The 12,835-nt window shown below is 50.5% G+C and overlaps 1 protein-coding gene across 3 annotated transcripts in view; it reads right to left on the bottom strand.

The window, feature by feature from the left end:
- Nucleotides 1–12,835, bottom strand: part of LOC137436191 (uncharacterized) — a 153,582-nt gene that overhangs the window by 106,719 nt on the left and 34,028 nt on the right. For 2 of the 3 annotated variants that reach the window (XM_078765940.1, XM_078765942.1), the window contains exon 2: nt 1,998–2,092. In XM_078765940.1, the coding sequence (XP_078622066.1) occupies nt 1,998–2,066 (69 nt within the window). In that variant the 5' untranslated portion in view covers nt 2,067–2,092. The remainder of the gene's footprint in view (nt 1–1,997; nt 2,093–12,835) is intronic. The other variant, XM_078765941.1, reaches the window with a different exon arrangement.

The raw sequence follows: 12,835 nt of genomic DNA, 5'->3' as shown, positions 1-12,835 counted from the left end.
GAGTTCAGTGTTACAGTGTAGTCTTACAATAAAGACGTTTATATGTTACCGCTTGTCCGCTTCCTCCTTGCTCACAAGCAGCGCGCGTAACGCCGCGCTTTAGTGGTGTATAAACCTGCTTCTTCTTCCGGATATAAACTTCCGGATATTTAATATTGTAGCGGTTACCTTATTCGCATGTCGCGGTTAACTTATTCGCATGTCGCGGTTAACTTATTCGCATGTGACGGTTACCTTATGTTTGGTCATAATGCACGGGCCTGTGGGGCTTTTGGTTGTGTGGAAGTGACGCACGCGCGGTTGTGGAGCCACGCCCTCCGAAGAGGGTTTTGGCTTTATAAAAGCTGTACCACTTCCGTTCGCGTTTAGAGTGAGTGCTGGAGATTTCTGTACGAATAAACGAGCTTCGAACCCTACGAAATGGCCTCGTCTTCTCGCCTTCCGCGACTCCTAAACTGGTGACCCCGGCTGCCCCCGAACGGATTCGGGGGCTGCAAATGAACACGGCAAGCGCGCCCTGGCCAGGGAAGCCACCTCAACTGGTGACCCCGGCTTCTCCCGAACGGATGCGGGCGCGGTTTCGAACGCAGTTTCAATCGAACTGCCGGAGTTTCGGAAACGACGAGCGGCCATGTGGTTCGCGCACCGCGCTCGGCTCCTCCTCTACGACCAGAGGGGCGAGCCTGCTCCAGGACCCTCCAGAGGAACGCAGTTACGAGATGTGGGTGGCACTGCTGCTCATCTCTTGCGCGCGCACTGACGTTGGCGGCACGGCTGCTTCGTTACCTTCGCGCGCACTGCTGCTCGCAACTCACGAAAACTCTACAGCTCGCGTGTCGAAAGCTGCAACTCGCGCAACTACTACTCCTACTCTGCATCCTCGGGAGGCCCGCGAGGAACCTCGGCAGCCTCCCCCGAGGCCTTGACCAGCCCCTCGGTTGGCTCAACCCCTTTTCGCGTGCAACGAGGCTGAGCACTGCTCGAGCCTTCTCGGCACTGCCGAGCGCGCCCGCGAACTGCAACCTCGGAGGCCCGCGAGGAACCTCGGCAGCCTCCCCCGAGGCCTTGACCAGCCCCTCGGTCAGGTGAACCCCACGGCGGCGTTTTTTCGCGCGTACCGAGGCCGAGCACTGCTCGAGCCTTCTCGGCACTGCCGAGCGCGCCTGCGAACTACGTACATGCCCGTGGGAGTGCATTCTGGGGGAGCGCATGTAGCGGTTACCTTATTCGCATGTCACGGTTAACTTATTCGCATGTCGCGGTTAACTTATTCGCATGTGACGGTTGCCTTATGTTTGGTCATAATCCACGTGCACGGGCCTGTGGGGCTTTTGGTTGTGTGGAAGTGACGCACGCGCGGTTGTGGAGCCACGCCCTCCGAAGAGGGTTTTGGCTTTATAAAAGCTGTACCACTTCCGTTCGAGTTTAGTGTGCTGGAGATTTCTGTACGAATAAACGAGCTTCGAACCCGACGAAATGGCCTCGTCTTCTCGCCTTCCGCGACTCCTAAAATATGACATTTAAAATCATTATTTTATGTCAATTAAATTGTATACTTGAACACTGCGTGGATTAAGGTGTTTGTTGAACTGTCTAATCATTATTATTAACATTATTATTATTATCTGTGGTGAACTGTCTAATCATTATTATTAACATTATTATTATTATCTATGGTGTCACAGGCTCATGGAGAACCTTCGAAATACAGAATGTCCTCCATAAACTAGACGGTCGTTTTTCCTTTCTTCGCAGTGTGGTATTAGCAGTCATCGTTACCTCCGTACATTGCAAAGATTAACAGCTCACCAAATGTCTCAACATTTTGTTCAAATTTGATCAATACATTGTCGCTTTATTACAGTTTATACGCATTTATACGCATTGTCGCTTTATACGCTTCATACGCATGTACACGCATTTATACGCATTGTAAATGTATTCAGAGGTTTTGGCAGAACAATCAAGATGGAGTATGAACAAGTTGTAATCCAAACCTCACTGTCATCCTCCTCATCCTCTTCCTCACCGATTTCCTTGTTGAAATCAGTTATGTCGGTCGCCATTGAAATGGGCTGTTTGAAAGTGGATACTGCAAAATACAGCAAGAATTTATAATGTTTTAACATGTAAAATCATCGTGATACAGCTGAAAAAGCAACAACTATTTTTTTAATGGTGTAGCCCATAGGGCAAAGCAGTCCAGAACAGTGTATGTCCATCCGAATGTATGTATGTATGTATGTATGTATGTATGTATGTGTCCCCTCAAACGTATACCAATCAGAGCTGAGGATCTGGTCACATGACAGTGTGATGTGATTACGTCTGATGTCATTACAGCGTACAATGGCTGACTCCACACACCGCCATTTTGATTCCTATGTCGTTCAGGCCAAACATATCGTCGAACTTGTCATATATCACAATCGCCATGCTCTACATTTACGTTTTTCATTCAGTGTGAAACACAAACAAACCGAATGTTAAAATGATCATAAAATATCGAAAGCATAGACGTTACAGATCTTCCAACGACACAGTACATATAGGCCTTAGGCTTCATGCCTTCATGGCTCACCTTCAGGCCGCTTCGGACAAATTAGCCCAGGTTTCTTAACACAGTAGTATTATTTTTGTAATAACAATAATTGCGTTAATACCAATAATATAGTAAATATAATCATAACACTGTAATCCCTTTGTCGTTATTGCAAAGATTCTACATTGAAGCGGTGTATGGTTCATGAATCAATGATAAGCGGCGTACGGTACTAATAACAACGGAAGTAAGGAATTAGCCTCGGTTTTTTGATAGCAATATCATTTTTGTAATAATGATAACGTAACGATAATATTATGGTAAATATAATCATAACACTAATCCCTTCATAGTGACTGCAAAGTTACTGGAGGTTAAAATAGATCATCTCCTATATATTAAAGTAGCGGCAGTTTTGTGTCCTTCCGTCAAGCTACGTCATTACGTCGATGATGTCATTACGACGGCTGACTCCACCGACCGACATTTTAATTTACAAGTCCACCCGCTCACTACAGGAGGGGCAGGAAGGGTAATTCCTCTTTGGGGAATATAGATTACAGTATGTCCACAGTGAAATGCTTGTCCCAGGTCTCCAGCACACGGAAGGGCCCGTCGTACGGGGGCCGCAGCAGTGCCCGGTGGGCGTCGTGCCGGACAAAAACGTACTCGGCCGTGCGAAGCTCCGGGGCGACGTGGGAGGACAGGCAACCGGTTGCGGACGGCACAGGGGCGAACCTCCTGGCGGTCTCCTGAAGGGCGGAGCGCTGTTGCGCCGCGGACCAAGGGGCCGTGGAGTCGGGGATAAATTCGCCCGGTACCCGCAGTGGTTGTCCGAAAACCAGCTCCGCCGAGGACGCGCGCAGGTCGTCCTTGGGCGCCGTCCTGAGGCCCAGCAGGACCCAGGGGAGCCTGTCGGCCCAGCTGCCGTCGCGGAGGCTGGCCCGGAGCGCGGCCTTCATTGAGCGATGGAAGCGCTCGCACAGGCCGTTGGCCTGGGGGTGGTAGGCCGTGGTGCGGTGCAGCTTCACGCCGAGCCCTTGCGCCACTGCTCCCCAGAGCTCCGAGGTGAACTGGGGGCCGCGGTCGGACGAGATGTCCGAGGGGGTGCCGAACCGGGCAACCCACGTGGCGATGAAGGCTTGCGCGACGTCAGCCGTCGCCGCCAATGGCACGGCCTCCGGCCACCGGGTGGGGCGGTCCACCATGGTGAGGAGGTGGGTGAAACCCCGCGAGGGGGGCAGAGGTCCCACCAAGTCGACGTGGACGTGGTCGAACCGATGTTCGGGCACCGTAAACGGGGCCAATGGGGCTTGGGTGTGGCGGTGGACTTTCGCGCGCTGGCACGCGAGGCACGTCCTGGCCCAGTCGCGGACGTTCTTCCTGAGGCCATGCCAGACGAACTTCGCCGCGACGAGCTTCTGGGAGGCCTTCGTGCCCGGGTGGGACAGGCCGTGGATGGCGTCAAAAACCGGGCGCTGCCAGCCAGGGCGAGGCCGGCCGGGGGAGACGTCGCACAAGAGGGCAGTGCCCTGTCGAGACGTCGACGTCGAACGGCACCTCGGTGACGCGGAGGCCCGTGACGGCGGTCCGCAAGGCCTGGACGTCGGGGTCGGCGGTCTGGTCCGCCGCCATCCAGGCATAGTCGATCCCGAGTTTTGTATATTTTGTTTGTCTGGTTGATTTGTTTGTGAAATAAATGTTAGCTCATCCACGAGCCTCGATTCAGTATACAAAAAAAAAAACAAAAAAAAAAACAGTAGATCTATGGTCGGATCTCAAGAACATTGGGTGTGTGTTCATTTACCAAGTTTCTTGTGGAGAGATCACCAAGTGGTTTAAGCATTCGAGCAAGCACTTCATTCAAAACCATTAAGGAACGGTTGGCTTGGCAAGCACTAGCTAGCTGCTTGGTAAATGAGCACATCCCCGGGCTTCCTCCCTTTCAGTTTCGTGTTAAATAGCAGGAAAAGTAGGTTTCATTGGTGTTTTTCAAAACAAGACCTTTTTGGTGGGTTTCAAAAGTTCGCTACGGAAAACGCCACTTTAAGCGGCAGGAAGGATCATGTTATTTACCCAACCCTTTTGGGGTATATAGATTGCAGTAGATCTTCGCTCAGTTCTGCCAGTAAAATGTAGCTCACGGATGTCGGGATTCCTCCAAATTTCTTTGTTTAATGTTACAAACAGCATTAGTTTCTGTTTAAAAAGCTAATCATACGTGTTTGTGGTTTATAATATTTTACAAGCCTGGCTACGCCTGTAATGAAATTGTGTCCAAGTTGAACCCAGGTGCTATGCTGGCTCCGACCACTGAGGGGCTCCCATAAGAACTCGGACGGACATCGCTCCGATTCATTCCTGTGACATTTATCCTGTGTGGTAGTGCATATACGAATGGTGTGTATAGCTAGATGTTCCAAGCTTGCTTGTACCAATTGCCAATTCATTATTACTTCTATGATTACGGTATACTGATATTATTCTTGCTGATTTCTTACAGGTGTTACTAGAGATCGATTCTGAATTAAACCTACTATTGGGACAATGTTGTAGATCTGATTTTTACAACAATTAATTCAGAATCGTCTCTTCGTCCTGAACGAGAACAACATGGCTCATAAGCTGATACAAGTTCCAATTTTCAGTGCGGACCCCCAAGCGCCGGACGCGTCTGCACAACTGCTACACTGGTTGAAGCTCCTGACCAGTCATCTGGATGCGCAGGAGGAACTCACCGCTGTCACGAAGCTCACAGTGTTGCATTCCAAAGTGAATCATACTGTGTACACGTCCATCTCTCAGTGTGCAACGTACGATGCTGCTGTGGACGAACTGAAACGTATTTACATCAAAACTCGGAGCGTGGTCTACACCCGATATCTGCTCGCGTCTCGTCGACAAGAACCCACGGAGACCATTGACCAATTCGCTCAAGACCTCCGACGATTATTGAAGGACTGTACCACCAAGACACGCACCCATGCACAAGTTTGCGATGACCTTGCTCGCGATGCTTTTGTCTCAGGCATTAGATCGCCGGTCATCAGACAACGACTACTCGAACAAGCCGATTTGACCCTAGAAACAGCCCTTTGGCTATCTCACCTGTACACCGAAGCGCAGGTACAAGCCGACGCGTATGAACGCCCATACGTCACTGCAGGGGTAACCCGCCCGACGCGACCGGAGAGAGCTACCGCCGAGCTAAAGGATGCTGCATCCTCGCCGGAATTGGAGGCACCGGATGCGCTTGGGGACCCCGACCCAAGTTTGACAGCGACCGTCGCTGCTGGACCCAAGCCAGGAAGTAACGCTAAGTGCTATTTCTGCGGGAACCGGAACCATCTCAGGTCAGTTTGTCCGGCCAAGGAGGCGACGTGTCATTTGTGTTCGAAGAAAGGTCACTTTGCAAAAGTTTGTCGTTCGTCGCGGGGCCGGCGAACCCGCTCGATGCTGAATGTGCTTCTCTCTCCGGCCGCAACACAATCGGCGCCTCGCGCACCTCGTGCGGCCTTGATTGGAATCGCCCCTCTCCGTGGGCCCCGAGCTGAGCGCTCGACCTTGATGAGACTTGCCGCGCTGACTAAACAATTCGCGCAATCACAGCGGTACGCGGCTCGACCGTCCTTGACAGGAATTCTTTCGCCGCCCAGCACACTTCCGGGTTTGGCTTCCCGATCCGCGTACACTGGCGTCGAATCTCCGCGCGTGGCACGAGCGCCCTCCAGTGGCGGCACGATCGACCTACGATCTACTTTGACTACACGACAGCAGGGATCTCTGCGCGTGGCACGAGCGTCCCCTACCGACGGTCCGACCGTCCCATGTTCGACTTTGACTACACGAAAGACATTAGCGGGCGTCGGATCCACACGCGGGGCTCGAGCGCCACCTCTCGACGTCTCGACTACTGCAGGGCCACCGGGCCTGTCCAGTGCTGTCATTCCACTCATGATTGAAGGGAAATTTGCAAATGCTTTAATCGACACGGGCTCCACTGATAGTTATGTCGATTTACGACTTGTTCAGAAGCATGGCTGGCCGATTCTCGGGACAAAACGCAGAATTTTCATGGCTTCTCAAGGGCTATGGCTCAGCTCTCGGGGGGAATGTCGACTAAAGCTTGTGATTAAGGGTCGAATGTTTCCGGATGTGCATTTAATGGTCTTACCAGCATTATGTGCAGAAGCTTTGCTCGGACACGATTTTCTCCGGCGACATGGGCGTTTGGAAATGGAATTTGGTGGTGCTGATACTCTTGCTGTGTGTGCTCTTGCGGGGATGGAAATTGAGCCACTGTCGCTGTTTCCCAATATGACTACTGACTGTACACCGGTTGCTGTTAAATTGCGACGCTACTCACGGGCTGACACGCAATTCATTGCTGAAGAGACTGCGCAACTCTTAAAGGAAGGTATCATAGAACCTAGTCGGTCGCCCTGGCGGGCCCAAGTTTTGGTGGTACGAACCGAATCACACCGCAAACGCATGGTAATCGACTATTCGCAGACGATTAATCGGTTTACCCAAATGGACGCCTACCCACTTCCGGGAATGGATTCCCTGGTACGACAAGTGGCACAGTACTCGGTCTATAGCACTCTCGATCTCTGTAGCGCGTATCATCAGATTCCCATCTCCGCGGCAGATCGCATCTACACTGCGTTTGAATCCGGACAGAGGTTGTATCAGTTCACCCGGCTACCTTTCGGGGTCAGGAATGGGGTTGCGTGCTTCCAAAGGGCTATGGACGACCTCATTGCTAAGGAGAATTTAACCGATGTCTTTGTTTATCTGGATAATCTCATGGTTTACGGGTACGACAAAGAACATCATGATGCTAATCTGAAGCGCTTCCTCGAGGTTGCGCACAAGTATTGACTGACTATGAACGAGGCTAAATGTCGCTATTCTGCTCGCATGATAGATCTCCTGGGGAACACCGTGACCCACGGCTCTATCGCTCCGGATAAGGAGCGTCTGCGACCCTTGCTCGACAGGGCCCCACCCCGCGATCGTGCTTCTTTGAAGCGTGCTCTCATTGCTCATTTTGCTGTTTTTGCATTTTGCAAGCAAGTTTTCCAAGTTTTGTCATTTGCAAGCTGTTTGCTCATTATTCTAAGTGGGTTCAAAACTTTTCCGAGAAGCTTCGCCCGCTTGTGGATTGCGATGCGTTCCCCATGAGTTACGCTGCTAAGGCCGCTTTTCATGGCCTGAAGTCCTGGCTGGCGCCGCTGTGTCAACGATTGACGAAAACAAGTCCTTTGTTTTGGAAAGCGATGCGTCGGACCATGCGATAGCTGCTACACTCTCTCAAGGGGGGCGACCTGTGGCCTTCTTTTCAAAGACTCTCTCCTCCGCGGAACAAAGACACTCGTCTGTCGAAAAGGAGGCGTATGCCATCTTTGAGTCGATCAGGCATTGGCGTCCATATTTGCTCGGTCGATGTTTTCAAATCATCACAGATCAACAGAGTATTGGCTTTATGTACGACACACAGCATGCTCAACGCATTAAGAATGAGAAAATCACTCGCTGGCGGATCGAGCTCGCCGATTTCTGTTACACAATCAAATATCGCCCGGGGCGGGATAACCTCGTTGCCGATGCTTTATCACGGCCTGCGGTGAGTGCGAGCCTCACCTCATTTGATGATCTGCGTGTTCTTCATGACACCTTGTGCCATCCCGGCGTGACGCGTTTCGCTCATTATGTGCGCAGTCGTAACTTGCCCTATTCCGTTGAGCATATTCGTCGGCTCTGTCGCACTTGTTCCGTTTGCGCTGAACTCAAACCTCGCTTCTACAACCCTCCGATGGGTACGCTGGTCCAGACCACTCGGCCGTGGGAGAGATTAGCAATGGACTTCAAAGGACCCCTGCCGGCTTCACCGGCTCCGAGTAATTCTCGTTATCTACTCACGATCGTTGATAAGTTCTCTAGATTCCCTTTTGCTTTCCCGTGCGGTAATATGTCTACTGCGACGGTTATCCAGTGTCTGCGGAACTTGTTTTCTATGTTTGGGAATCCGGCCTATGTACACACCGATCGAGGCGCGGTGTTCTTGTCCCAGGATGTGAGGAACTTCTTGCTCCAGCATAATGTTGCTTCTCGCTATACTACTCCATATAGGCCACAGGTGAATGGGCAGGTAGAATGCTTTAATGGCATTATATGGAGGGCATTACTCTGAGCCTTAAGTCCCGCGGACTAGGACTGGACCAATGGGCTTGGTCGCTACCCGGGGCATTAAGCTGGGTCAGGACCATATTGTGCACCGCTACAAATCAAACTCCCCACGACCGTATGTTTCGTTACCCGCGGCGTTCGGGCAGTACCCATCCTCTGCCGGGCTGTCTTGCTGAGCCCGGACCGGCTTTTCTCAAACGCACGGTTCGCACAAGTAAATATGACCCGCTTGTAGACAAGGTGCGCGTTCTCCAAGCCAATCCCGAGCATGCTCGTGTGCTGTTGCGCAATGGACGGGAGTCTACGGTCTCGGTGCACCATCTGGCCCCATGCGGGGATATTGACGAGCCGGCTTACGACACAGTTGATCCGACAATGGAGAATCTACCGGCTTCCCCATCGCTACAAGACGCTACATACATGCACCCGATCCGGATGGCCCTGTGGGGCCACCGCTGTCACCCGATTTAGGCGGATATTCCGATGCGGGGGATTCCGGCCTCAGGGATGTGGTACCCGGTGTTTACCGGACCCGCGCCGGGAGAGAAATTCGCCGCCCCGACCACTATGGTTGGACTGACTGACATGGACCATTGCTAACTGATTACTCTGCTACTATGCTTTGCTAGCTTGATTTCAGCCCTAGTGGTAGTGTAGTTTTAACGGAGGGGAGAATGTAATGAAATTGTGTCTAAGTTGAACCCAGGTGTATGCTGGCTCCGACCACTGAGGGGCTCCCATAAGAACTCGGACGGACATCGCTCCGATTCATTCCTGTGACATTTATCCTGTGTGGTAGTGCATATACGAACGGTGTGTATTGCTAGATGTTCCAAGCTTGCTTGTACCAATTGCCAATTCATTATAACTTCTATGATTACTGTATACTGATATTAATCTTGCTGATTTCTTACAGGTGATACTAGAGATCGATTCTGAATTAAACCTACTATTGGGGCAATGTTGTAGATCTGATTTTTACAATAACGCCGCTGTTAGACTTCCGGTCTTGTTTCTTTACGTTCCGTTTACGTTTACATTGTTTTACGGTCTTGGTTATGGTTTTTTCCCTCAATTCGGATTTGTCCGTGGAATAAATCTTCAATAACGAAGGTATCCCAACGTTTTACAATTCACGGTGACGCAGAAGAAAAATTCACATGAAATCCACCGGTAAATTTTACAAAGAAATAAAAATTCATCAAACTTATGGGAAGATATTTTGCATCTGCTGAAGAGGAAGAAGCACCAGGTACATCCACTGCATTTAAAACTTCGCGTCTTTATCCATTTGTCCATCCCCTTCACCTCATCGTTACCTGCATCCCTTGTCATCCGTGTCCGTCTATTTGTGTTATCCTTGTTATCCTGCGCCCTGTTAGCATTTCCCCATCTCTCTCTCTACTGATCCTACTGTTCCTTTACGTCCTGATCTGTTCTGTGTTCTCGCTCTTCCATGAGCCTCGACATCGTGTACAAAAATCAAGAGAACACTTTAGAAGGGAGGCTTTTGTGATTGGATCAAAATCAGGTAACTACTGGACTAAGAGGGAACTACTGGACGAAGTGCATTGGATGATGAAAACAATATGACGTGAAGAAAATTGCATCAATTTGAAAGTTTCTCGTTCTGTGTCGAATATGTCGGTTGTGTCTTCTTTGACATGAAATGTCATGTTGGTGGCGGCACATGTGTGTTTGATGAACGGTGTACCTATTGCTGTATCACGTGACGATTACGCAGCTGCTTGACGACGATGTGTGTGTTTTTCAGAGCACCTGTTTGGCTGAATGATTAATGACTTGTTTCCGTCTCCATCGATTCATGGTCTGGGCTCCATTTTCATGGACGCTCCTTCTTTACCAAGCAATGCTTGACAAGCTTTATGGAGCACAGGAGCAGGTGGGTTCTCATGGAGCAGGTGGGTTCTCATGGAGCAGGTGGATGCTCATGGACCAGTTGGGTGCTCATGGAACAGGTGGGTGCTCATGGAACAGGTGGGTGCTCATGGAGCAGGTGGGTGCTCATGGAGCAGGTGGGTGCTCATGGAGCAGATGGATGCTCATAGAGCAGGTGGATGCTCATGGACCAGTTGGGTGCTCATGGAGCAGGTGGGTGCTCATGGAACAGGTGGGTGCTCATGGAGCAGGTGCGTGCTCATGGAGCAGGTGCATGCTCATGCTTGACAAGCTTTATGGAGCACTGGAGCAGGTGGGTGATCATGGAGCAGGTGGGTGATCATGGAGTAGGTGGATGCTCATGGAACAGGTGGGTGCTCATGGAGCAGGTGGGTGCTCATGGAGCAGATGGATGCTCATAGAGCAGGTGGATGCTCATGGACCAGTTGGGTGCTCATGGAGCAGGTGGGTGCTCATGGAACAGGTGGGTGCTCATGGAGCAGGTGGGTGCTCATGGAGCAGGTGGGTGCTCATGGAGCAGGTGGATGCTCATGGAGCAGGTGGGTGCTCATGGAGCAGGTGGGTGATCATGGAGCAGGGGGGTGCTCATGGAGCAGGTGGATGCTCATGGAGCAGATGGATGCTTATGTCGGCCAAACACACACCGCACACAGCACAAGCTCATGGAGGCCTTCGTCTTGCACTGGACTAAGCATGGCCGCTGTATGGTTATCGTGGTGTATTTGTCAGCGCAGTTTCTCATGATGCTCATGGTGTCGGCAGCAGGTGCCAATTGACGGACTTATTCGCTTGTAAGGAAGTGTAGCTACTTCCACGCCGCACAAGGCTGCTTTTGGACTTGCACTATCCTTGCACCATGTATGACGTCATTGACAATGACTGATGTAATTCCAATCCCAGCAAGGGCCGTGAAGGTTGAATGTCACGGCCTTTCTTCGTCAAACGTGCAAACATCCCAACTCGAAAGCAAAAGATATTTATTTGGAACATCTCATCGGCTTGTATGGAAGTGTCGTCCGCTGTGCAATGCACAAGTCTGTTTTTGGAGTTGCGCTCTACCAAGTGCTCGCATCACGCAAGCAGCTGCAGTTACATCCAATGCTGCGTGACGTCACTGACAGTGACTAATGGCATTCCAGCACCGACCACATCATGTTCTGCAAAACTTAAATGTTACTTCGAGTTCCAGATCAAACCTGCAAACCCTTGGACGCAATAATAATGCGACCTTGAGCTGTTAGGATTAGTTGAGTAATTTCATTCCCTTTCCTGATTTTTATGAGACCAGTTTATAGTTTCCAGTATGATGGGAAATTAGAAATTACCTTATAGAGACTTCCAGCAGTGAACACATCTGATCCCTGATAATGTCAAGTGGTGGTCCATCATGGATTCATTGTTGTCTTATTTGTCGGTCAGTGTGCCAGAGCAGCTCAAGGTCATGTTACCTTAAATGTGCTCAGAGGTGTCTTAGCCTCCTGAGCAAACATATGACGCAACGTTTCAGGTGTGAAGAAGAGGTCGTGCCCAAAATGTCACTTCCCTTTTTTCTCTCATGACTGTTGGCAAACTTCCGTCAACATTTGCTTCAGAAAATTCATTCTCATTTTTCTGCGACACAGACCGATTCTAGTCCGAACAAGCATTCTGAGTGTTGCGCTGCAATACATGTCCCCTACCGGCAGTCTGTCGTCCAGAAAACTTGGGGAAATTACCAAGGGTTATTTATCCACAGGTTCTGAATCGTTCCCAATCGCTAATTACCTCAGGACGGGCTCACCTGTGATTCGCACTCGGGACTTCGATTTATACACCTTGCAGACAGGTCAGCAGAAGCACGAGAAAATAAGTTGTTGATAAAGAACCTTTCGAGTCGCTAAATATCAGTAATTTATTATATTTTCCGGTTCACGATCAATGATCGATGTATATATATATGTTGCTCGGCTTGGCTCCGCCCCTCCCGAAAGTGTGCGCTGTGTCATGCTGTTGACGTTCACAGACGAGGCTGAGGGCGCGCGGTGCGGCTTGAGGAGAACTCTAGAATAAACAAGAGATATCCATTTTTAAAATATTTTCGTTTAATTAACGATATCTGCCAAACCACGCGCCCTATAGGCCATGGGCTACCTAGACCCCTGGTGCACCCCCCCCCCCCCCCACCAACCTACCACCCAAGGT

This window comes from Myxine glutinosa, chromosome 11 (assembly GCF_964187855.1).
Source record: "Myxine glutinosa chromosome 11, kmMyxGlut1.1, whole genome shotgun sequence".
NCBI classification, from domain to species: Eukaryota; Metazoa; Chordata; class Myxini; order Myxiniformes; family Myxinidae; genus Myxine; species Myxine glutinosa.
Note: the sequence above shows the minus strand (reverse complement) of the source record. Positions and strands in the feature narration are given on the sequence as shown.